This window comes from Cervus canadensis, chromosome 18 (assembly GCF_019320065.1).
Source record: "Cervus canadensis isolate Bull #8, Minnesota chromosome 18, ASM1932006v1, whole genome shotgun sequence".
In the NCBI taxonomy this organism is placed as follows: domain Eukaryota; kingdom Metazoa; phylum Chordata; class Mammalia; order Artiodactyla; family Cervidae; genus Cervus; species Cervus canadensis.
This window is the reverse complement of record NC_057403.1, coordinates 2,578,337-2,604,543: the sequence shown is the minus strand read 5'-3', so window position 1 is coordinate 2,604,543 and position 26,207 is coordinate 2,578,337. Positions and strand designations below refer to the sequence as shown.

Here is a 26,207-nt window from a genome sequence, read left to right as displayed (position 1 = left end):
TTGGACATGACTGAGCGACTTCACTTTCTTTATTATTTAATGTATAGTCTATAGAAAAACTTTTGCAAAGTTCTTCTCAATAAATGCCTGGTGAATGAATAAATGAGGGTGAATAATTCGAGCTACTGCAGCACAGTGATTTATACAGTATTGTCACATTGAAATAATTACTTGCTTATTGGTTTTAGTTCTATTTCCTAACCTAGTCTTCTAACTCCAAAAAGGCAAGAATGTATAACTGATCTCAAATTTTGCAAGGAAATATGATTGCCTAGTATCACAGTATCATCTCTTATGCCATATCTACAAAATCTCATAAATTTGTGGAAAAGTAGAAGACAATAAAAAGAAACCATCTCTTCTGAACACCATTAGTAGTAAGCTAATTCTGGAGGGAAGGTATTCTCAAAGATCTCTTTGCTCCAAGTTCCACTGGCTTTTCTAGAATTACCAAATACAGGGTCTACCTTTCCTCAAAGCTGATGAGGGTGATTAAATTAATGCCTTTTATAGAGAAGTTGCAGCTGAGCAACAAGAAGCTCAAATGGATTTAGAATCTTTCTATTAATATAAGACCCTTAATGGGAGAACAGTCAGATTTGTGACTATGAACTCAACAAAGATATCAGTGAATGCAATGCATGATGAAATAAATATCTACAATCAACACCTCTAATAAATACATAATGATATTCCAATGTCCTTTGACACTTTAAAAAACCCAAATAGTGTACTTGTAAGAGCCTTTTTCAACATACTTGTCAGATAATCCCTGATTGTGGTTGGTTAGAGCATGTCAAATAGAGCTGGGAATTCACATTTGCACTTCAATGACTATTGCAAGCATGACACTGTACTTGGGGATCTACATATATTATGTCATCAAATTCTCATTTAAAAGTAAAATGCTTCCTTGTAAAGGTCTATGAATTAAATCATGTGTGCCATTTACTGACCTTAGGGTTGGTATTGTGCTATAGGTTTTAATATACAGTACTATCTGATCTTTCTACAACTTCTACAGGTTGTATCTTATCATGGCATTATTCAGTTACAGGACTAGAAATTCAAAAAGGCAGACCACCTTGACCAAGTCCACAAAGTTTCTAAAGAGCAAAGATGTAATTAGAAAATAACTATTTGGTTATTTATTTTTTAACATTTAATATGGAAAACATCAAACATGTATAAAACTTATTGAATACCACATACCCATATCTGAAATTTCAAAACTGTCAGCTTATGCAAGCTTATTTCATGTATCTTCTGACCACTTTTCTTGACTTGTATTTCCCTGAAGCAAGTCCTAGATAGGATATTATTCATCTCTCAACACTTTAGTATATTTCATCTAGGCTCCTTTTTCATGTAAAAACTGTTTGTACATATAGAATAAATAGTTTAATGCAGAACTAGTTATTACCAGGAAATGTTAAAAACTACCAGGCACTTTCACTGTGAATTGCCACTGGCAAACCACCCATTTCAGCCCACACACAGGAGGTCAATCATTATCCCCAAAGCTATACAGGATCATTACATATGTTCTGTTAGCTTATTGAACAGGAACAAGAATTTACAAGGAAACAAACACAGGTCAGAGAACAAGTGCTATATTTTCTCAAAAACATCTTTGCCTTTAATATAAGGGCTGTGGGGAAGGAGAAGAGTAATTGAGGAAAAACACCATAACTATAATGAATTGGAGGATATAATTGCATGTAGAGTAAGAACTAAAAAAAAAAAACAACTGGTAAATACTCAACTGCAAAAACATGATAATAAAAGTAACACAAGAATTTAAAGCATTGCTTCTACATATTGCCCTGGGTATTGAGATCTTGGCAAATGAGTGTTTAAAAGTAAGAATGCAGAGCAATTAGAAGAAAATTCATATATGACATCTCTCGGGAGTCTTTTTGAACCAATTTCATTTATCCTTAGATTTTTAATATTTTCCATCTAAAATTAAAAAAAATAAAGTTACTAGTTTTCCTAATAAATAAACTCTCATTGCTTCTGATCACAAAAAATTAATGAGCTGTTAAATGTCCACAGAAATTGTTTTTAGTCCTAAATGTTTTCCTGTAAAAGGAAAATGCTGTAACTCTTTTCAGAAGATTGGCTTAGATTTCACTTTCCACACACACACACAAAAGACTGAAATAAGCTCTTTTCTGTTATAGAAAAGCGAGTTAAACAGCAGGATCTACTTATGGAATAGTATGAATATCTATTTTTCAAAATGTGGAATATCTTCAGAAGCTTATCCTTCTTTACTTGGAGAGATTATTTTTCCAGAGATTCAATGAAAGTTTCTACAGTTTTTGCAAAGCATTATACATACTGGTAGGATCATCAAGATTACCGTAGAGGACTCCTAATTTTAGGAGCCAGATGCTGTCAGCTGTCAATCCATGCACGGTATTGCTCAAAGAAACATTCTGTGCATCAGCCTTAAGGTCATGATGCTGACTTTGCAACTGCTCTTCCAATCTTTAAAGGGTATGCAGCTCTCTCATATGAATGCTCAAATGTGACAATATCCTTTTTATTTTTCAAAGTTTTAAAGTGGCCTTTTGAGATATAGATTACATTTCATAAAACTCACTTATTTTATGGTGAAATTTAAGGGATTTTTTTAAGTAAATTTACAAAGTTGTGCCACTATCATCACTATCTAATTTTAGAACAATTCTATCACCTTCAAATGATGACTAGATGTGCTAATATAGAAGGCTTCCCAGGTGGCATGAGTGGTAAAGAATCTGCCTGCCAATGCATTAGACACAAGAGATGTGAGTTCCATCCCTGGGTTTGGAAGATCCCTTGGAGAAGGAAATGGCAACCCACTCCAGTATTCTTGCCTGGGAGAATCCCATGGACAGAGGAATCTGGCGGTCTACAGTCCATGGGGTTGTAAAAAGTTAGACATGACTGAGCACTTGTCAGCAAAACTGATACAGGCTAACCTTTCATCTCAACTATGTTTTGATAGCCAATTCTATTTTTAATTTTCTAAATGTGTCATTGTCATTTATCCACTGACAGGTGGTACCACTTTCTAATTTGTATAATAGGGCAACCAAATGTGGGATCATCTTTAAAAAAAAAAACAAAAAAAACTTAGTCCTAGAAAGACTGAAGGACCCAAATAAGATAAGCCAAAGAGCTGAACTGGAGATTTTTTAGGGAAAGTTTTTTTGCATCAGATGAGTTAAAGTTGGAGGTTAAAAAAACAAAAAAAAAGTTGAGGTTCCCAGTGGGAGAATGAAGAACATATGAAAAATCCCAGTAAGTAAAAGTACTAGCACTTTATGTCTTCCTTTCTTAGGGCATCAGCAACAAATTACACCTATATTAGCCCTGCAAGATTATGCCCTTTTCTTTGATTCGTGTGTTCCATGGACAGAATTATATATAGCAAATACTTGACTGAAAGAGAGTAAAAGGATAGAGACAAAAGACAATTATATCCTACTTTTGGAGGGCTGTCTTCCAAAGCTGGAAGCAAAACTAAGACTAGAGATGGCAGATGTTTTAAATTACATGTTTGATTTTTAAAAGTCATCTTTATTGACATATGATTGACCTATGATAAACACTTTTAAGTAGAGTCTTACTCTGCTTAGCACATATTTTCTCCTTTTTTTACCTTATATTTTACTTTGTAATTTAGTTTGTATTTTACCTTTGATGCTTTCAAATAGAAATTCATTGGAAAGTATGAAAGTATAAAATCCAAATATTCTTAAAAGATTGCAATGGTTTGCTTTATTTCAAAGCTAAAGTAAGTGATAATCTTACATATATGAATAATAATGACTATTGTTTTAAGTTTCATTAAATACTGCACGCTTCAGAACTTGAAAATGTACTTTACATGAAAACCCACATTTACTCCTCAAAGACCTCCTGACCCTCAGTTCCTTAATTAGCAGTTTGGGCACAATAAGAGTCCCTGCTATGACTTTGGGGAAATTATTTAAAAATGCAATCAGGTAAGAAATGAAATTAGGATGGAAACACAAATAGGAATGATTCCAGAGCCCAAACATTATTACAACATTTTGAAATACACATCCTAAAGAAATTACATCTAAATATAAACTTTTCAGAAATTAGAGTGTTAAAAAGAGAACAAATTCCATTATAAGTCTCTTTATTTGTTAAACATTCCCCTTAAGATTCCAAAATTATGGAGAATCCAATGGTAGGGATCTCTATATCACTGCTCACTCTCAGGAAATAACCACACATTTATTGTCAGTGGGGGTGGTAAGCTTGGAAAATCAAATATCATCTTGAGAATATTTTAAAAGACTCATCAAAAAATTCCTTTTATTTCAAAAGAAAGTATTAAAATGAAATCATGCATGACTTGAAAATGTATTCAGATTTCTCCACAGTGTATAACAATAGGGAATTTTATCAGATTACATTTTCAATAAAAAGAGTTTGAATGAGTTTGATGTGATTCCTATTTCAATCATAAGGGTGACCTACACAGGTATCTTTTTCTTCGATCATTTTATTTCTGCTCTCGCCATCTGTATTTTAACCTGTTAATATGTGGGTGAATTTGAGGAAAAGCAAATCAGTTTGACCTTTAATGTAAAGTCATTTTTGTGTGATCAAAACAGTACTATTTCCAAGAACGTGGATTTTAAGATTCAAAAGCACGTGCGATTCTCAGCAACCTGGGAGGAATGATAATGTGACCACTACTTGCATGATAATTTTATCTATGTAACTGCCTTCCATCCTCTTGCCTTCACTGTATATTAAGACTTCTGCCCAAAGATATATGTTTAGCCAAGCTATTTTAATATAACATATTAAACTTTAAAATGACTCAACGACAAACACTGGACTTCAGCTCACTGTAGGATGCCACATTTTCTTGCATCATTTCCCTTCTTTTTTAGCAGCTATTTTACCACTAAACCAGAAAAGAAGGAATTATGCAGGAAAATTGCTATCAGCCGCTACCCCTGCTGGATTACAGAACCCAGAGCATAATAGCTTCCCCAGTGGAGCCTCTGAAGGCTTGGGCCAAGCCATTAACCACTGCTAACACCTAAGGGAGGAACAGAGTAGAATGGCTCTCGGGCATCTCAGGAGATTTTTTATGCAAACAAAATTTATTTGAAAGGCAGATGTCCAGGGCCTAGCCCCAGAAATTCTCATTCAGTTCATTTACAGTAAAATCCAAGAATATGCATGTTTAAACGTGCTCTGCTATCTATTTGTATCTGAATTTTTCAGTTGGCTTCTGTTTGTGTGAATATTTGCTCAGATCATTAAAAAGGTTTGGGGCTTTCCTAGCAGTCCAGTGGTTAAGGCTTTGCTTCCATTGCAAGGGGTACAGGTTTGATCCTTGGTTGGGGAGATAAGAGCCCACATGCCACAAGAACACGAAAGAGAAACCTAAAACAGAGACAGTATTGTAACAAACTCAATAAATAATTTAAAAATCATCCATATCAAAAATAAATAAATGAAAAGGCTTGCATTTAGAATGTCAAGATGAACAAAATATATCAGAATCTAGTATATACTAGATACTTTACTTTCAAAATTAATGTAATAATATATGTAACATAATGACATATGATCCTCTCACTGCATTCTATTTATGTAGGACTGGATATATCTTGGACTTTCAAAGTACTGCTTTGCATTCTGGGTCTCTTGTTATACCCTGACTTACTCATATTCACTGATGACTGTTATGTATTTGTTCAACAAACTAAAACCACTATATTTGCTCTGCATTTACTTTATAATCAAATCTCCATTATGTCTCTGAATTAGATATGCCAAGAATCCTCAGGAATTCTGTTTGTTCCTGTTGCTTCCTTCATAAAGGAAATTATCAGTTTTCAGCTGATTACTGAATCAGAACTTCCCCCATATTAACAGAGGAAGATGTGAAGTTATTGGATACAAGGGGGAAGATGTATATAAAATTACATAGCCATTTCTTATATTAGTTTTTCACTAATATAAGAAATGGGATCAAGAAATAGATTTTTGGAAATGGAGAAGAATGGACATTGCATGTTATTAGTTCCACAATTGAAAGACTGAATTTGTGATAATGACCATCCAAGTGGATGTATCCAGTAGGTAAGCAGAGGAGGCATAGGGCTAAGATTTTAGATAAATATTGTCTGGTAAATCAGGTACCAATACAATAAATATTGTCTGAAATCAGGTAAGTGAAGCAGATTCAAACAAATCACGAAGAAGTTAGGAAAAAAGGTTGAGAACAGAATGCAATGAAACAGAAAAATGGTAATTATAGAGACAAGAGGAGATGCTGTTCTCTGTACTTCTGCCATTTAACAAACCAGCCCTTACCTCTCAACCCAGTCCACATTCCACTCTTTCCTTAGAGCCTCTCTCATTTGTGTCTATGATGAAAGGTACAGATGGCAATGCAGGAGACACGGGTTCAGTCCCTGTGTGGGGAAGATCCTCTGGAGAAGGAAATGGCAACCCTCTCCAGTATTCTTGCCTGGGAAATCCCATGGACAGAGGAGCCTAGTGGGCTACAGTCCATAGGATCACAAAAGATTCAGACACGACTTAGCAATGAGACAACTACCACCACAGATGGCATAGAGGATCACAGGGGATATAGGAGCAGAGATCAAAGGACAGCGATCATGGTTAGAGAATGATCATCAGCTGACTCATATTTTAACTTGCTATTAACATGCTATTTTCTCTCCCCTCTGAGTTAGATGTTCCTTGAGATCAGTAATCATAAAAAACAACAACAAAAAAGCCATCTATTTATTCATTCAACAAAGATTCATTAAAATCTCACCACGGAGACTGCCATATGTGACACATGTGGTAGACAATAGGAGACATTCACTTAAGACAAAATCTCTGCGTTCAAGGATCTTCCAGCTGGTGAGACAGAACCATCACCCCTGACTGTATCGCAGCATGCTGGGTGAATATGTGCCCAAGAAGACTTTCCTCTGACAGCTATGTCTTGGATACAATAGGAACTGAATAACTGAGAACAGAATGAACTGAATGTGTCAGTGTGGATTTGAAAGACTTCAAGACGGAGGCATGAGTGATGGCAAAGGAAAATGGATTTGTATCATTTTTGGTGACTTTCACTTTATGTCTTATTTTCATATGTGCAAATTCAAAATCTTCAAGGAAATGATGGTATCTAATAAAGTGACAATTTCTAGGAATGCTTAACCTCCTTCAAGTCAAAGCAGGTGATTTAGAATACAAACTACTTTTGGTACTTACTTTCTTTTATATCCTCATCTCTCCAATCACTACATGTAATGATTTCAGTATCTTATACACAATGTATGCTTCACTTTAACTGATATTTTAAAGCCATCTTACTTCCTGGACCAACTACCCTATATATTTATTGTGTTAATGAGCACAAATTTATTAGCTCCAATGCAAAATGAATTAATCTGACTCTCAGTTTCTTAAATATTTAGAGATAACTATTCAATCACGATGTGGTAGAAAAATCATTCTCCTGACAATGCTATTGTCTGGATTTTTTACCACTGTTAGCTTGATTTCTGAAAGGGTCACAGCTCCACTAAGTGCCTTGTTAGTTCCTATTTTGTTTTTGTTTCTTCCCTAAGTAGATGTACAGTTTAAAAAATATTATTACATTTTTCAATTCTGCATAAATCCAAGTAAATTAGAAATATTATTTTCCAGATCTGTTGATATTTATAAAAGCTTTAAAGTTTTCATTCAAACAAAATAGAAATTGGGTCTTGGTATAGTTTTTTACTTTTGTGGGTTAGTTAATGTAGGTATTCCTCAGATAAAATGAAGGTAATATTAATCTTCATCTCTCATTTCCTAATGCCTGGAGTGAGATAAATTTGCCTTTCCTCTTAGCACTAAGGGATCTGCATGAGGTACATGGAAAATTTTGAATAAGAGCAAGAATGCAAATTAGGTGCAGGAGAAAAATCAAACTCAGAGGACTTTGGGCTGTGTGATTGTATCTAGCATGGAACTTGGACTCTGAGATATTTGCATTCCTCTCCAGCACCAAAAGTGATTATTTTTTAATTAATTCAAGGTCCTGTGATGCCATACTATGTCATGTTGACTCTCAAGATACAGGATTTAGATCTAGGTAGTGTTGTCACTCAGTCATGTCCGACTCTTTGAGACCCCATGGCTTGTAGCTCGCCACACTCCTCTATCTGTGGAATTCTCCAGGCAAGAATACTGGAGTGAGTAGCCATTTCCTTCTCCAGGGAATCTTCCTGACTCAGGGATCAAAGTTGGGTCTCCTGCATTGCAGGTAGATTCTTTACCATCTGAGCTACCAGGAAAGCCCATAGAGTGTTGTACTGAATACTTTTTGATGCTGTAAAATACCATATTCCTGCCTACCTGTGGCCTTGACCACTTAATTTTCCCCTTGTCTCTGATAAAGGTGTCATGGATTGGAAAAACTGCCCTTGGCACACTTTCTCTTAATCTTATCCTTAAGCTTTAATATAACCTTCTTAGAGCCCATTTCTACTTCCTTCTTGAGGTGACTTTTGCTAAAGTTGATAGAGGAAGTGTAGAAATACATTGGACTTGGTAGTAATTCTTAACAGTCAGCTGAGAAACCTTGAGTAAATGAGTCTATTACTCAAAAATCTTGTTTATCATGTGTTTAATGGCCATAAGAATGCCTTCCTTGCCTCTGTCAATAATAATTAATCAGACTTACTGATTATATTAGCTTCCTAGGGCTGCCATAACAAATAATCACAAACTGAGAAGTTTAAAACAACAGAGATGCATTCTTTCTCTGTGTAGGAGCCAGAAGTCTATCAAGGTGTTGGCAGCATCACAGTCTCTTTAGAGACTCTAGAGGAGAATTCATTCTCCTGCAGCTCCTGTTCACGCAGACATTCCATGGCTGTGGCCACATGTCCACATCTGCGTCTGTGGCCACATTCTCTCTTCCCCTTCTCTGTATTAAGTCTCCCTCGGACTTACTCTTATAAGGACACATGTCACCAAACTTTCTTATAAAGATACATGTTACTGGACTTAGGACCCACTGGGTAATCTCAGATAAACTCTTCATTTTAAGATTGCTAACTTGATTGCATCTGCAAAGACCCTTTTTGAAGGAAGGCAACATTTATAGGTTCCAAGGAAAAGGACATAAACATGTCTCCTTGGAGGTCACCATTCAGACCACTACACTAAACACCATCTTCATACGTCTAAAAACAATTTTCCTTTTATATTATCCATTTAGAAACAGTATATGTAGGACTTCCCTGGGGGCTTACTGTAAAGAACTCACCTGCCAATGCAGGAGACAGGTGTTCGATCTCTGATCGAACATGCCACAGAGCAACTAAGCCCGAACCACAACTCCTGGGCCTGTCCCCTAGAGTCCAGGAGCCACAACTATGGAGTCCATGTGCCACGACTACTGAAGCCCTTCCATCAAAACTAGAGAGTAACCCACTCTTGCCACAACTAGAGAAAATCCCGCGCAGCAATGAAGATCCAGCACAGCCAAAACCTACCCCCCCAAAACAGTGTTACGTAACTTCTTAAAGAATTTTGGAATATGCTTAAATTTCATAGATTGCTTTAACAAATCCTAACTTTTGTAATGTGAAAATCGTAGCCCATCCTTTGTACATTTCATCTGCCAGATGTCAATTTTGCAAATATTTACAGAATTGTAGTGTATGGTTATAGAGGAATGAGGTTTTTTTTCTGTTAAAAAAAGTGCTAATTTTTTATATATGTAATTGTAAAATGTTGACTAAACATTAACTTTGGAATTAGTCTAGGAACTTCAAAAGAATTCACAGTGATAGTTTTTCTAAAGTCAAAGTTAACCTTGGTCAATATTTTATGGCTAGATATATATACATTATTATCACATATTAGGAGATTTGGATGGAGAAGGAAATGGCAACCCACCCCAGTATTCTTACCTGGAAAATCCCATGGACAGAGCCTGGCAGGCTACAGTCCATGTGGCCACAAAGAGTCAGACATGACTGAAGCGACTAACACATGTACAGGAGATTTGGAAATGAATCAACATTCGGACACAACTGAGCAGGCAACATTCATATAAACATTGAGATTATTGACATCAGGTGGTGTGGTGAATGATCTAATGTGGAAAAAAAGGGGAGGAAAGAATGACAAATGATCTAATTAGGTGACTCAGAATATCCAGTTGCATGTGGCACAATTGGTATATTGGTAAACTTTCAATGAATCATGTAGAAAATTATAATGGTACTGGAGGAGACTGGCTTCACAGAGTTTAACTTTTATCAGTTCATTACAGTCTGATTGTTTCCAACCAGACTTAGTGTTTGGAGTAAAAAAAAAAATGCAGTGGAAATGCTATGATCTATTCATCATATTCATAGATATTATACACTATATAGGCATATAGCTAGTATGTTGAAACCAATGGATTTGGTTTGTTTGGTAACACAACACAGTGTTAACAACTTAATTAAATCTCTTGTCCATACCTACTGAGCAGAGCACCATTTTCCCTTTGTTTTGGCCTTCTTGCCATTTCCATTCCATTTCATTTAACCAAGAAAAAATGAATTAAATTTGCAAGTAAAATGACAGGAGACATTTCTCAAAAAGGCATAATATCTACTGATCTTTTCATCTATTCCTTTGTCATAAACATTTGTCTGGCAAGTGCCTTCATTAACTCTGACTCCTTGTTGCTTTTTCTTGTATCTAACAGGATAAACAATAGCTATGATTCTATGATTTCAAATTAAGGGGACCTAGACCAAAGTAAACTTTCTGCATCAGGGCAAAACTAAAAGATAAACTACCCTGAAACAAATAGAGAATTTAGATTTGCCGGCTTTATTTTATCTGAAGAAAAAGACAATGTAGAAAGAAATGGGATATTTAAATAATATCAACAATAATAATGGCCACTATTGTTTTATTAAAACACAAAGAAAATAAATGGAAGGAAGGGAGGGAGGGAAGAGGGAAGGAGGAAAGGGGAAGAAAAGAAGGAATATGCATATAGAACTAATAAGTGACTATAGCATTATCTAGGTGTTAAGCATGTTACAGCAAAATACTTCAGACTGGTGGCTTCAACAACACAGTTTTTTTGCAGTCCCAGAGGATAGGAAGTCCAAGATCAAGGTGTAGGCAAGACAGGATTGATCCTGAGCCCTCTTTTTTTAGCTGCTTATAGAGGGTCAACATCTCTCTGTACATTCTCATGACCTTTCCTTTGTTGCCTCATGGACAGAGAAAGAGCTCTCTGACATCTCTATATTCTGTAGACACCATTCTACAGGATCAGGACCCACCCTTATAAACTTGATGATTTCCTTCATCTCACACACTAGTAAAGTAATGCTCAAAATTCTCCAAGCCAGGTTTCAACAATACGTGAACTGTGAACTTCCAGATGTTCAAGCTTGTTTTAGAAAAGGCAGAGGAACCAGAGATCAAATTGCCAACATCCACCTGGATCATTGAAAAAGCAAGAGAGTTCCAGAAAAACATATACTTCTGCTTTATTGACTATGCAAATGCCTTTGACTGTGTGGGTCACCACAAACTGTGGAAAATTCTGAAAGAGATGGGAATACCAGACCAACTGACCTGCCTCTTGAGAAGTCTGTATGCAGGTCACAAAGCAACAGTTCGAACTGGACATGGAACAACAGACTGGTTCTAAATAGGAAAAGGAGTACGTCAAGGCTATATATTGTTACCCTGCTTATTTAACTTATATGCAGAGTACATCATGACAAATGCTGGGCTGGATGAAGCACAAGCTGGAATCAAGATTGCCAGGAGAAATATCAATAACTTCAGATATGCAGATGACACCACCCTTATGGCAGAAACTGAAGAAGAACTAAAGAGCCTCTTGATGAAAGTGAAAGAGGACAGTGAAAAAGTTGGCTTAAAGCTCAACATTCAGAAAACTTAAGATGATGGCATCCAGCCCCATCACTTCATGGCAAATAGATGGGAAAAGAGTGGAAACAGTGTCAGACTTTATTTTTTTGGGCTCCAAAATCACTGCAGATGGTGATTGCAACCATGAAATTACAAGACGCTTACTGCTTGGAAGGAAAGTTATGACCAACCTAGACAGCATATTAAAAAGCAGAGACATTAGTTTGCCAACAAAGGTCCATCTAGTCAAGGCTATGGTTTTTCCAGTAGTCATGTATGGATGTGAGAGTTGGACTATAAAGAAAGCTGAGCGCCGAAGAATTGACGCTTTTAAACTGTGGTGTTGAAGACTCTTGAGAGTCCCATGGACTGCGAGGAGATCCAACCAGTCCATCCTAAAGGAAATCAGTCATGGATATTCATTGGAAGAACTGATGCTGAAGTTGAAACTCCAATACTTTGGCCAACTGATGCGTGGAGCTGACTCATTTGAAAAGACCCTGATGCTGGGGAAAATTAAAGGCAGGAGGAGAAGGGGATGACAGAGGATGAGATGGTTGGATGGATTCACTGACTCAATGGACATGAGTTTGAATAAACTCTAGGAGTTGGTGATGGACAGGGAGGCCTGGCATGCTGCAGCCTATGGGGTCACAAAGAATCGGACACAACTGAGCGACTGAACCAAACTGAACTGAACTCCCTTAAAGACTCCATCCTCAAAGACAGCCACAATGGTGGAGCTGTAGGGGGTGGAGTCAGGGTTTCAACATATGAATTCTTGAGCTACACAAGTTTTCAGACTATAATAAACACTTATTATTTACTAAAGGAAATTTTTCTTATAAGGGTACTGAGGTACCTTTGAAAAAAGGTCATTTGATTTCCAATTCCAAATGATTCAAAGACTGAATATCAAGAGGAAATTCTTTCTAGAAACCAGAGAAGATACTTACTTGGATTAGGAGTCCTTTCCTGAATGTAGGGCTAAGTCATCCAATTTCCCCTCACTAAAACAGAATTCTGGTGTGTACCTCTTTAAATGATGGTGTTTCAGATATTTTAGAGCACTGTTTCTTCCTCTCTGAGTATTCTCTACTTGAATATAAGCATCCTCCATTTAGTGCTCATGTTACAGGATATGAGGCAGGTCCAGGGAAACTTGGAAACCATAAGTATTTCTCTTAAATTTCCATATAAGACCCTGGCTATATATTCTTTCCAATAGCCTGAAACTGAACCTTCTCACTGACTTATTTTGAACCATAATATAATCCTCTATGACAAAATAACATGAATGGAGATAAATATGAGTCCCACAAAATATGGCTAATGATTACTTGCTTATTCATTTATTCAGCAAATATTTGCTGAGTATTCATTATGCATCTTAAATTGGTTATTTGGTTCTTGGAAGTTCCCTAGTTCATTTCTGTATCCCCAGTGGTCTATCATATCCCCATTATGACAACATTATTTTGTGATGAGTGTTTTGATGAAATTGAAAAGGTTTTTAAAAGATTATATAACTAATTTATCTGGGGAGATTGGGGACAACTAGTAAAGGAAATTTTCCCCAAAGAAGTGATATTTAAGCACAGACATAAAGATTGCCTAAATATTAATAATTCAAATTAGGGCTAAGGAGGGATAGAGATATTACCAGGCATAAAAAAAGAGCAAGTATAAAAGCCCTGAAGACAAGACACTTAACTCAGAAAAGACCAGGAGGGCTAGAACAAAGAAAGAAGAGAGGCAAGACCAAATAAATGCAGGTTAAACAATGTGACTAATGTTGTTATAGGCATCTTTGTTCTGGGCCAAGTCCTGTGCTGGAGACCAAGAGTAGAGCTGTGACAAACGCTAGTCTCCCTCAAGGAGCTTAGAGTCTAGCAAGGTAATACACAAATGTATTGAATATTATCTATTTGTTTCTATAAAGTCAAGCTATTGCACAAAACTTCTCAGAGCTTAACTTTAAGATGGCTGCCTTTGCTACAGCTTCTAGCAATTTCCAGTAAAATTATCACAAGTGTTCTGGAATAACCCAGTGGCAAAACTAAGAATATAAGTAACTTTTAAAAAATGTATTTATTTATTTATTTGGCTATGCCAGGTTTTGGTTGCAGCATGTGGGATCTAGCTCCCTGACTAGGGATTGAACCTGGGCCCCCTGCGTTGGGAGCACAAGTCTTAACTACTGGACCACCAGGAAGTCCTCAAGTAGCTATTTTTATTCAAAATTATTCTGTTGTCAAAATCTGAAAGAAATTTCATACATAATGGCATAACTGCACTGTGCTTCCGAAAGCAAGCAAGTCTATGCACCTACTGTTTACCTGGCCCTTTCTTTATATTAATTTGGTGTGGACCTTGTATTACTCAGATAGGAGAAAGGAACCCAACTGTACCACTACTTAGGCATATTGTCATTTTAAGTATGCCTGGTGCTATTAGTCCCCCTTAACACCCTTTTGTGACCTTTCCTTCAATTGTTGGTCATAAACAGAAACAAAGGGGTGTGGAGTATGAAGCAAGGTTCTGAAAATGGAGTCATTCATCTTCCTTGGTATAAGGCTCATAAGCAAAACATTATAAAAGGATGAGGAAACAAGAAAATCCCTAACTGGGAAAAATAATAGGGAATATTCCACCTATTGAGAGTATCAGAGAACTAGGTGATAAGGTCGTTATGTTTCTATTTCAAGGCAACACAACTGCACTAGATGGGTAGCAGCTGGATACTAATCTATCCAGCTGGATATTAGTCCACACTAGAGAATTTAAGAGTCCACTCTCTTCTTAAATAAATCTTGACACAATATTGTTCTATATTTGTCAAACTCTGTAACTATATACTCAACTTCAAGAGATATAATTTAAAAAAATCATTATGTGTCTATGGACTTGCAGCAATCATTTCATCTTTTTCGTTTCATATATTTTCCAGCTTTATAAAATGTCTGTGTTTTCTCTCTAATAAGTCATTATCAAGGTATTATCCTCTTACATGTGTTATGCTCAAAAAGAAAAAAAAAATGCAGTAACTATAGTTAAGATAAAAAGCCACAGGATAGAGCAGGTTAAGTTTCCAAGACAACAAGATAATATAAAATGGAAATGCATCTACACATGAGGGACTGTAATGGAAGGTTTTTTAAATAACATAATAATATAACTGAAATCAAGTTTAGAGGTAGTGAACAGCTAAGTCCTTGATATGACTACTTTTCCCCTTTACATTGTTGTGAAGCAAATAAACGAAGAAAAAATTAAATTGAAAAAACTTAGAGTACACCTTTATAAACAGTGTCTTCAAATAAGTACCATCAATTATCTTAATGCTGAAAGTCAAAAGCTATTTTCTCTTTTTTTAATATCAAGATCAAGGTACAGGTGTGTACCATAATTTCTTATACTAAAAATTGTATTTGAGATTCTTGTTAGTATAGTAAGATAGAAGAAAATTCATATAGGCCTTAACCCTATAAGTATCCCTCTAAGCACTGTTATAGCTACATCCATTAAATTTTGATTGACTGCATTTCACTTATGTTGTCTCATATTTTTTTTAAATTTTCCTTTTGATCTCTTTATTAAGTCATTGGTTATTGAGGAATGCATTGTTTAATTTCCATATATTTGTGAGTTTCCTCCAATTATTTTCTATTATTGATATCCAATTTCATTCCATTATGGTCAGAGGATGCATTTTGTATTATTTATATCCTTTTAAATTTATGGAGGTTCATTTTATGGCCTAGCCTATGATACATAACGCAGAATGCTCCATGTGTACTTGAGAAGAATATTCTGTTGTTTTTGGGTGGAGTATTCTATTAACATGTTAGGTATAGTGGATTCATACTGTTGTTCAAATCTTCTATTGCTTAGATATTTCTAACTAGTTGCTTTATCCATTACTGAAAGCATAATATTGAGATACCAAATCATTACTTTGGAAATCTTAGTTATTATATGCTCAACAATATGTTATGTATGCACAGTTCTATACAGTTGCTTTTTAAAAGTTAAGAAAAGAGAAAAACTATGCATTTATACTGTCTTCTATAACTACATAATTACTTCTCCTCATGCTCTTTTAGTGTGGAGTTGAATTACCATCTGGGGTTATTTGTTATTTGCTTTCAGTCTGAAGAACTTCCTTTCTTTTTCCTTTTAAGACATGTCTTCTCATGACAAATTCCCTCAATTTTTTGTTTATCCGGGAATATCTCTATGTCATTTTTTTTGAAAGACAGTTTCGCTGAATATATGATTCTGGGTTGAAAGTTTTTGATTTGAGCATTTTAAATGTGCTAGCCTTCTTTCTTCTTGGGTCCACTGTTTCTATAAAAATTCAGTTGTTAATCTTGTTGAGGTTCCCTTGGAAGTGATGAGTCAACTTTCTCTTGCTTTCAGAATAGTCGTCTTGTCTTTTAGTTTCAGTATTTTTTTCTGTCTCTTAGTGAGTATCTTTGTGTTTACCTTGATTTTTGTTGATTTCTCAATGTGGAGACTAATGTTTCCAAAAAGTTTTGAAGTGTTTCAGTCGTATTTTTTTCCTTTCTTTGTCTCCTAGTATTTTCATTGCAGGTATATTGGTGCAATGTTGTACCATATATTTCTAGGGCTCTATTCATTTTTCTTTTTTTCCCTATATACTTCAGTTTGCAAAATTTCTATTGATCTATCTCCAGGTTCACTAATGCTTTCTTTTGCCAATTAAGATTTACAGTTTAGCTATTGTAATTTTTCATTTAGTTACTGTACTTTTCAACTCCGTAGCTTCCATTAAGTTCTTTTTAAAAAACAATGTCTCTCTCTTTATTTATATTCTCTACGATATGAGATCGTCATCATGCCTCCATTTCTTTCTTTAATGGTTTACTGTAGTTCATTGAACACATTTACAATGGTTTCTTAAAAGTCATTGTTTAACTTGCTCTCATGGAGCAAACCTGCTCCCATCTGCTTCCCCCCTCCCATCCCCACCCCCAGCGTATGGGTCATGCTTTCTTGTTTCTTTGAATGTCTTATAATCTTTTGTTGAAAACTGGACATGTTTAGAGAATATATCATAGTAACTCTGGATATTGACCCTTCAGCCAACACATGTTATTGCAGTTTGTTGATTTATTTGTTTAGTAACTGGCTGGATTATTTTAGTGAAGTCTGTTTTCCCTCTACAATGTTAAGCCTCTGATGGTTCACCTCAGGGGATCCCAGCCTTGGGTTTGCCCACAGTCACCACCACTGGCAGTGGTTTGGGCAGAGTTCTCTCTTTCCTTGACTACATCCAAGTTGTTAAACTTCCCTAGTTGCCAGATGCTTTCTGTATTGTTTTTAATTTAGAAATCATCTAAAGTGTTCTATAGACTAATCCAACCAAATCTGGGCTCCTTCAGAAGGGTATTTCCCTCAGTGTTTCAGAATCGTTCTGACCCAAGCAGGCTCCTCTCCAGCTCTTTTCTAGTTTCTAGGTTCCTAGGTTCTCTGCTTCCCAACTGAGGCAAAACATTGAGCCGCGGGCTTTGAAGCGGAGTTGGAGACTATGCTGTTTTTCTCGGAGTGACACGCCTACTTTAGGAGCGGGGCACTTGACGTGGGGGTACAGTAGCCTCAAGTCTTTTTGGCGTGGCTGTCCCAGTGTGAAACCACTGTCATAATTCAGGGCAAGCACAACGGATGCCCTGTATTCCCCGTGAAGTCTCGCCGAGGTAGAGCCTCTGCTGCCCCAGCAGGGGCGGCAAGGAAGCAAGGAACCCTGCCTGTCCACGCCGACTCGGAAGCTAGTCCGCCAGTAGGTGGCCAGGCGCAGGGTGGGAACTGGTGACTGCCGGCAACTGCCAGCGGCGGCAGGGAGCAAGCCCTGTGTTCTCGGCGGAAGCGGTCTGGGGTAGTGCCCACCTCACAGGGCTGAGGGAAGCGGGGAAGACGCTAGCTACCAGGCCCTGGTCGAAACACCGTGCTCGAGCCATTCCTACCAGGCTCTACTACGCCTCCTGAATCAATGCTTCTCTGTTGGTGCCCTTCTCCAGACTATTTCCAGAGACGTTAGTTTGCTTAAATTTTATTTTATAAATTTTACAAACTGTAATTCCAGTTCCACTGTGGAATTCCCCACATTATCATGCTCCTCATATGTATCTGTGTGTTGAGATATATTCTTATAAGTAAAAAAAAAAAAATGTTTTAGAGGGTGACTGAAATTAAATCCAACATATAAAAGTTATGTTTTATACACTAGCAACAATGAGATGAAAATATAATATTAAAAAGGTAATAAGTACTAAAGCAACTATATATATATATATATATGACACTAAGTGTAAGGAAATATGTGAAAATCCCTTGCAGTTAAAATAAAAACATTTTAACATATAGTAAATTAAGAAAAACACAGTCTTGATATAGAAGACTAAAGTTGTCCATTCTCTTAATTTATTTACATCTTAATATAACTTCAAGTAAAACTCTTACAGGAATGTTCATGGAACTTGGTAATCTATTCTGCATTTGTCAGAGATTAGCAAATGAGCAAGAAAAACTGAAATATTCCTAAAGAAGAACATAATGGGAGAAACAAACATCATGATTTATTATAAATTTTTCATACATAGAAAGCATAGTGTTGATACAAGATTAGAAAAACAGAGTCCTGGAACATAATAGACTAAAAGGATGAAGATACACAAAATTTTGATTTGTGAGAACTGAGAATTGAATGTCAGTGGGTAAGAGATAAATTACTCCACAATTAACCTTGGGAAAATCAATGATCAGTACAGAAAAATATCGATACCATCCAATTGCTTAAATGTGAAAGGCAACATTATGAAAAGTAATTTTTATGTAATTAATAATTTAAAAAATAAGGCTAAATTACTAATCATTAAAGAGACTGATAAAAATGACTACATTGAGATTAAAATTTTAATAAAATGAAAAGGCATCATATGTTTTAAAGAAATAAAGCAGAACTTTATTGAACATATTTGCAACATGGAATTTAAAAGAAATATGTATTTCAACTACCTGAATTTGAAGTATGTGGAACTGCTAACATTCAATGGCTTTTTTTGGGTGTAAAATAATGACAATTCAATTTGGCCTAATAAAATAATTAATAATAAATGTAAATACCAACTGAAAATATGGTAAAAATATTAATAGGCAAATAGGCAATTGACTTTGCCTGGAGGTAGCAGGTAAAAGTTATCATAAATGACCCATGGACTTCCTTTACTTAGTCAATAATTTTCTTTATATAGAAAGAGAGCAACATATGCAGATACCAGGAATAGTGAAAGAAAAAAATAAGTATGAATTGGGTCCAAGACCCATCAATACTTTTCTAAGTAATAAAGGAGATAGCTTTGTTCTGCAATGAGTAATACTCCTGCTGCAGTTTCTAAATTATCATTATAGATTGTTTAAAGAGAGACTGTGCAAAGATAGTTTTTCATATAAATAATGTTAACCACAAAAAGACAAAAGCCTCCATTGTAATTTTATTAATTGAATCTCAAAGAACAATTCCCATCTTCTGTTTTGAACTAAGGTATATGAAATCATCCACAAATATTCCTTGTACTAATTAACTGTACTCAAACTTGTCTCACACTTTCTGGAAATATAACACACACAGCTATATATTTGGTATCTGTTTTAAGATAATGTTCTCCTGCTTTTAGCTTACTGGCATTTCCTTCTATGTCATGCAAATAAAGATTACTAGATCATTTGGAATATCACTGCTTACTTCCACTAGAGATCTCTTTTCACTTTTCAAATCACTAAATAATGAGACACAATCAGAAATAACTTAGAAAAAAAATGTTAACTCAGATTTTTTTTTCTCTCTAACTGCTTACTATCAAGACACTGTAGGTCTGCATGTATCTTAAACAAAGCAAAGACAAATATAATTTATAAATTTATCTTAGGGAATGTCTGTCACATTTTTTGAATTCTGGTATTGGCTTCCCTGGTGGTTCAGATGGTAAAGAATCTGCCTGCAACACAGGAGACCTGGGTTCGATCCTTGGAGGAGGGCATGGCAACCCACTCCACTACTCTTGCCTGGAGAATCCCCATGGACAGAGGAACCTGGTGGGCTATAGTCCATGGGGTTGCAAAGAGTCAGACACAGCTGAGCGGCTAAACATAGCACAGCACATTGTACTACATGATACAGAAGATTTAACACATTTACATAAAAATCATTTGAGTGGAATGTCTATCTGTTCATGTATTTGAGTATTCTGGAAATTGCTGGGACATCTATGACTAGGAACTATACGACAATGTTTTGGAATGTCTGCCTTAAAATGTAACAATGAGGCAGACAAACGTTCTGGGGTCTGCAAACTTGTCAATATTTGAAAAAATCCCACTGAAATAATCATTTTGCCCAAATAGTACTGCACACATTGATCAAAGTTACATTTATCTGTTTTTGGCTTGAATATCAGTATGAAATAATCAGTCTTCCCATCTGAATAGCCCTATGACTTTCATTAATTGAAATGAGAAAACAGACTAATAATATATATATATGTGTGTGTGTGTGTATACATATATATACATATATAGCTACAGTTCATGGCATAGGGATGAATGACAACAAAAAGTTTGGGGTGAAATTTTGAGATTCACAGGGCTACCATGGGACCAATCACTTCTCACTAGTCAGTTCTACTTTGAACTGAAGTATGCCCTTAAGTGTCCTTAAGTGTTGCTCCAGATAAACAGTATACATTTCCATATAATTTATACATGAAAAATGGATCACCTGCTCCTATGACTTCTCATTTAATTCTTATTTGTGTAACCACTACAGGTCTCCTCTACAGAATTTTAAAATATGTGGCATATCTCCTCCAATTGGCAGTAAATTGGACTTTTGTTGTATATTAATGTAAATGCTCTAGAGCATAAATGACTCTTTTTATATTAATAGGTACCTGTGGGAATCAAGTGTACAATACGTTTTGTATGCCATACTGTCATAAAGTCTATCTTGTAACACAAAGCTTTCAAATATGGCTTTCAAATGTGGTGAAATTATAGTCTAGTTTTCATTGTCACGATAAAGAACATTAAACTTATTTATGGGGACTTCGGATAATTTGTGTTCTATGAAAGGACACTTGAAGATTATTTTTGCAAGAGAAATCCTTTGCATTTACAAGGTGAGGGTAAAGCTCCATTAGTTTATCCTGAGGCCATCATCATTAAACCTGTTAGGGTGTGTACTGTCCATGCCAATTGGGAAAATGGGAAGAGGGAAGAAGAAGAGAGCAAGAGTGGTTCAGTGGAGTTGGGATTGTCATGAAGAGTGCAGAGGATTTATGAGCTAGAAAAACAAGTGGTGTTCAGGCAGCCATTTTGAAATGATGCAAACTATTTTAATTTTCATTTTTCCAGATAATTCCCTCAGCATTTTGGCAAAGCATAATGGATTCAACCGCCAGAAGCAAGAAGTCTATCTTTTACCAATCATAATCAGTGACAGTGGGAATCCTCCTCTGAGCAGCACTAGCACCCTGACCATCCGGGTCTGTGGCTGTAGCAGTGATGGCGTTGTCCAGTCTTGTAATGTTGAAGCTTACGTACTTCCGATTGGACTCAGTATGGGTGCCTTAATCGCCATATTAGCGTGCATCATTTTGCTGCTAGGTAGGTACTTTCTTCATAGGCTAATGGTCACCATTTTTCTGGTTCATAAGTGACTGTAAATAAGGACAGAAAACCCTAACTCGACCTAGAAAATCCTAGTCAACATTCTTTGGAAGAAAAACTCTTTTCCACTTCTCCAAGCTTTGAGGTCACCAAGAGGGAAAAAAGGAGTGTAATAGTAAATGTCCAATTGGAGAGAAATGTTCATTGCTTTTTTCAATTCCATCACCCGTGAAAAGATAAACTACGAATAATGGTGGTGGAAGTGGGGATGGACCTTTATGTGGTTACAACAGCAACTGTTATATAAAAAGACCCACAGAGCTTCTGATGTACACCAGTTTACTTCAAGAGAGGGCTTTCATACGGCCAAAATACTGTTTTATCTAAATAGTGTATGGGTTGGGTTGCTGAATCCATCCAATCACAAAATTTGGTGAGATAAGATGAAAGCAAGCAAGCAAACAAACAAAAAATACCTTTTCCTCAAAATTGCATTGTGTTTCTCAGATAGTTTTCTTGATACTAAAATCAAATTAAGATGAAGACTACAAATTAAAAAAAAAACATTTTTGTAACTTTTCTGCTAAAGAATTCAATTATAAAAATGATATTAGACAGTAAGAAAACACACAAAAGGGAAATTATTCATACATCTTATCTTGCCCTTGGAAAAAGGTTATGTCAGTTACTACCTTTCTGGTTACATCAGTTCTGCTCACCCAGTATCTTGTACTGAGCATCATTTCCTTCCACATTTGATGCCATTAGCCCAAGTTTGATTTGGCTGATCTGGCTAGTTTTTTTTGTTTGTTTGTTTGTTTTTTAAATGCATTCCTCTCCCTTTCCCCACCTTTAGTTCTACTTTACCCCAGGTAATGGAAAGCTAGCACTTGCCCATTCAAAGCTGACATTCACCTTAATATAGCACTTTGTCTGTGAATGGACATTACTTTATTGGAAACAGTCCTGAAGAACTGATTAGAAAAACACAAAACATACTCGATTTGATCTATTCAGCTCCTTTTTCTTTATACAAGAGAGGCACAGAGTCAAAAAATATTGAACAACCTGCCCAAGACACACAGCAAGTTAGTCAAGCTATCTGTGCTGTTTTGTGTTTTGTGTTATTCACTCCAGAGCTCCCAGTGGTAGTAAATGTAGCCTTCACCATGAATAGATGCAAACTTGTTATTTTAACCCAGCTTCTTCATCACCATTCAATAAATAGAAGCAACCTAGAATAACATTCACTCAAAATTCTGCCCATACTTCAGACAGGCGTTTCACTTAATTCCCAAATGAATGCATGAAAGGTACATGTTCATAAGTTTTTTTTGTTTGTTTATGCATTTTTTTCCATTTATTTTCATTAGTTGGAGGCTAATTACTTTACAATATTGTAGTGGTTTTTGCCATACATTGATATGAATCAGCCATGGATTTACATGTATTCCCCATCCTGATCCCCCCTCCCACCTCCCTCTCCACCCAATCCCTCTGGACAGTATGGTACTGGCACAAAGACAGAAATATAGGTCAATGGAACAGAATAGAAAGCCCAGAGATAAATCCACAAACCTATGGACACCTTATCTTTGACAAAGGAGGCAAGAATATACAATGAAAAAAAGACAACCTCTTTAACAAGTGGTGCTGGGAAAACTGGTCAACCACTTGTAAAAGAATGAAACTAGAACACTTTCTAACACCATACACAAAAATAAACTCAGAATGGATTAAAGATCTAAATGTAAGACCAGAAACTATAAAACTCCTAGAGGAGAACATAGGCAAAACACTCTCCGACATAAATCACAGCAGGATCCTCTATGACCCACCTCCCAGAATATTGGAAACATAAGTTTTTAAATAATGCCCCTTGCTCAACATATACAATGTGTTACTTGTGAAATTATATGTCTGTCTGGCTACTTGTTATTTTGTGTTTTTCCTACAGTCATCGTGGTGCTGTTTGTAACTCTGCGGCGACACAAAAATGAGCCACTCATTATCAAAGATGATGAAGATGTGAGAGAAAACATCATTCGCTATGATGACGAGGGAGGAGGGGAAGAAGACACAGAGGCTTTTGACATTGCAACTTTACAGAACCCAGATGGAATTAATGGATTTTTACCCCGTAAAGATATTAAACCAGATTTGCAGTTTATGCCAAGGCAAGGGCTTGCGCCAGTGCCGAACGGTGTTGACGTGGATGAATTTATAAACGTGCGGCTACACGAGGCAGATAACGACCCCACAGCCCCGCCATATGACTCCATTCAGATTTATGGCTATGAAGGCCGAGGGTCCGTGGCTGGCTCCCTCAGCTCTTTGGAGTCCACCACCTCAGACTCGGACCAGAATTTTGACTACCTCAGTGACTGGGGTCCGCGCTTTAAGAGACTGGGTGAACTCTACTCTGTCGGTGAAAGTGACAAAGAAACTTGACAGTGGATTATAATAAATAAATCAAAGGGACCTGAGCATTCTGTAATATTCTAGGGTCACTCCCCTTAGATACAACCAATGTGGCTATTTGTTTTAGAGGCAAGTTTAGCACCAATCATCTATAAACTCGACTACATTTTACTGTTGAACCAAAAAGTTAATAATAAAAATAAAAAAGTATATGTTAGGAGGTTATAAATCTTGTGGAGTGTGAATTAAAGTATGTGGAGTGTCTAGAAGTCTTTGGATATTTGATATTTACCTGACCACCAGAGACAAAGATTGGGATCCTGGCTCCTCCTTAGAGGAATGGCATATAAAGAGGAAAAAATCAAAATTAAAAAGGTGCTTTCTTAGAAAAATGGACCTGCAAGAAATTTGCTGCTGATACGTGTCTTCTGCGAGGATTTTTATAAATGCAAATGGTTTTTTCCCCTTCACCTGTAAGGATCCCTCCACTAATGATAAAGCAATACTTGGTCTGCTGTACATTCTGACTTTTTGGAGTTTTGGGAGGCCTCCTAGATTATACGGTACGCTGACCATACATTGTACATAATTGTTGGCCCCACTCATCAGAGACAGAATAGCATCTTTAAATATTGTGTCGAGCCTTAAAATATTCATGTTTGTAATCCATTCCAGGGTGGGGACTGCCAGCTCAGCGGTGGGAGGAGAGAAATCTCATTCGAATGGGCCTGTTCTCTGGAAACAGGATTACTCTTTCCCTCCAGTTCACCTTCTCCCACAAGGACACAAAGAGAAACTGTGTCACACAGTGGACTACATAAGAGGCAGATGGTTTTACTGCTAGTGCGTGAATTTATTTGTTTAATCCTCGAAATAAATATTTTATTGCTGTCCATTAATGCTTTTATTTATTAAGGCTGGTAATTTATAGATTAAGGGACTATATGAAAAAAAACTAAATTATATCCATTAATAATCCTTTAGATTGTTTTATATAAATATATATACAATGAATGTTTAATACATGTACATTTTGATGAGATGAGTATGGCAGGCAATATTATCAAAGGGAAGCTAATAGTCTCTTTAGAGTAGAAAGTGTTATTGTGACTGGTGATGGCAGGAGCAGCATTTTCCCAGAGAAACTTTTGGACTGTTTTCTATTTTGTTCATAATCCTAGTATTTGGTGTTTTTACAACAAGCACAAACATCTGAAAGTATATTGATTCATGTGAATATTTAAACTCTAGACTTTTAGATATCTACATAATGCCCTGCCCAATAAACATGCTTCAAGTTGACCCCACTGTTTTAGAGCAGGAACTGATTTGTACATAATTTTACTGCTTCTGTTTTTAGCACTTCTCTCCCTGATCTTCATGATGATGCACAGAACGTCTTAGACTCCAAAACAGAACTGCACTAGAAGATGTGAGCATATTCAATTTGTAATGCAAACCTGCCATTTAGGAGTAGAAAATGTATGATAAAACTCAAGTACTACATGCAGATCATTTTAATTTTCTACTTTGCTTTAATGCAATATTGTTTATTTACTCCATGTATTGTATTCAGAGAAACTCCTGTATTGTTTCCTACTTTGTGAAATATATTTTTATAAATACCTTTGTTGTCATCACTTTTTTTTCCCAATCAGATGGAGATTGAATAACAGAGTCATCAACTCTAACTAGAATTCTAGAATGTTCAACAAAACCATCCCACGGATCACTTTTTATTTTAAGGGTCTTTATTATAAAGAACCAGAGATGAGAAATGGCTTGGTGATGATCACACAGGAAGATACCAACAGGGACATTAAAGGAACATGGGCAGGAACATGGTATAAGTTAAGGCTAGTTCAGCTCCACTAGTTGGGGTCCTCCTGGAAACAAGCGCTAAAGCGGAGTTAGGAGTAAAAGGTAAAAGAAAGGAAACAGGATTGTGCGGGGAACTTTTTCAGACAAGGATGCAGATTTTAAAACGTCAGAGCGAGGAGATTAGGAAGAAGGATTTGGCAAGAGGACCTTAGACTGCAATGCAGACCTGACAAACTGGGAGTTTGTCAGACAGATAGGGAGTTCTGAGGGGGTCCTGTAAGAGGACTCTCTCATTGGGCAAAAACAACCTCCAG

At 36.3% G+C, this 26,207-nt stretch overlaps 1 protein-coding gene across 1 annotated transcript in view; it reads left to right on the top strand.

Moving 5' to 3' along the window:
* Positions 1-25,697, top strand: part of CDH8 (cadherin 8) — a 390,892-nt gene extending 365,195 nt beyond the window's left edge. The window contains exons 11-12 of the mRNA XM_043437761.1: positions 21,397-21,648; positions 23,609-25,697. Of these exons, the coding sequence (XP_043293696.1) occupies positions 21,397-21,648; positions 23,609-24,102 (746 nt within the window). The 3' untranslated portion in view covers positions 24,103-25,697. The remainder of the gene's footprint in view (positions 1-21,396; positions 21,649-23,608) is intronic.
* The last annotated feature ends 510 nt before the right edge of the window (positions 25,698-26,207 follow it).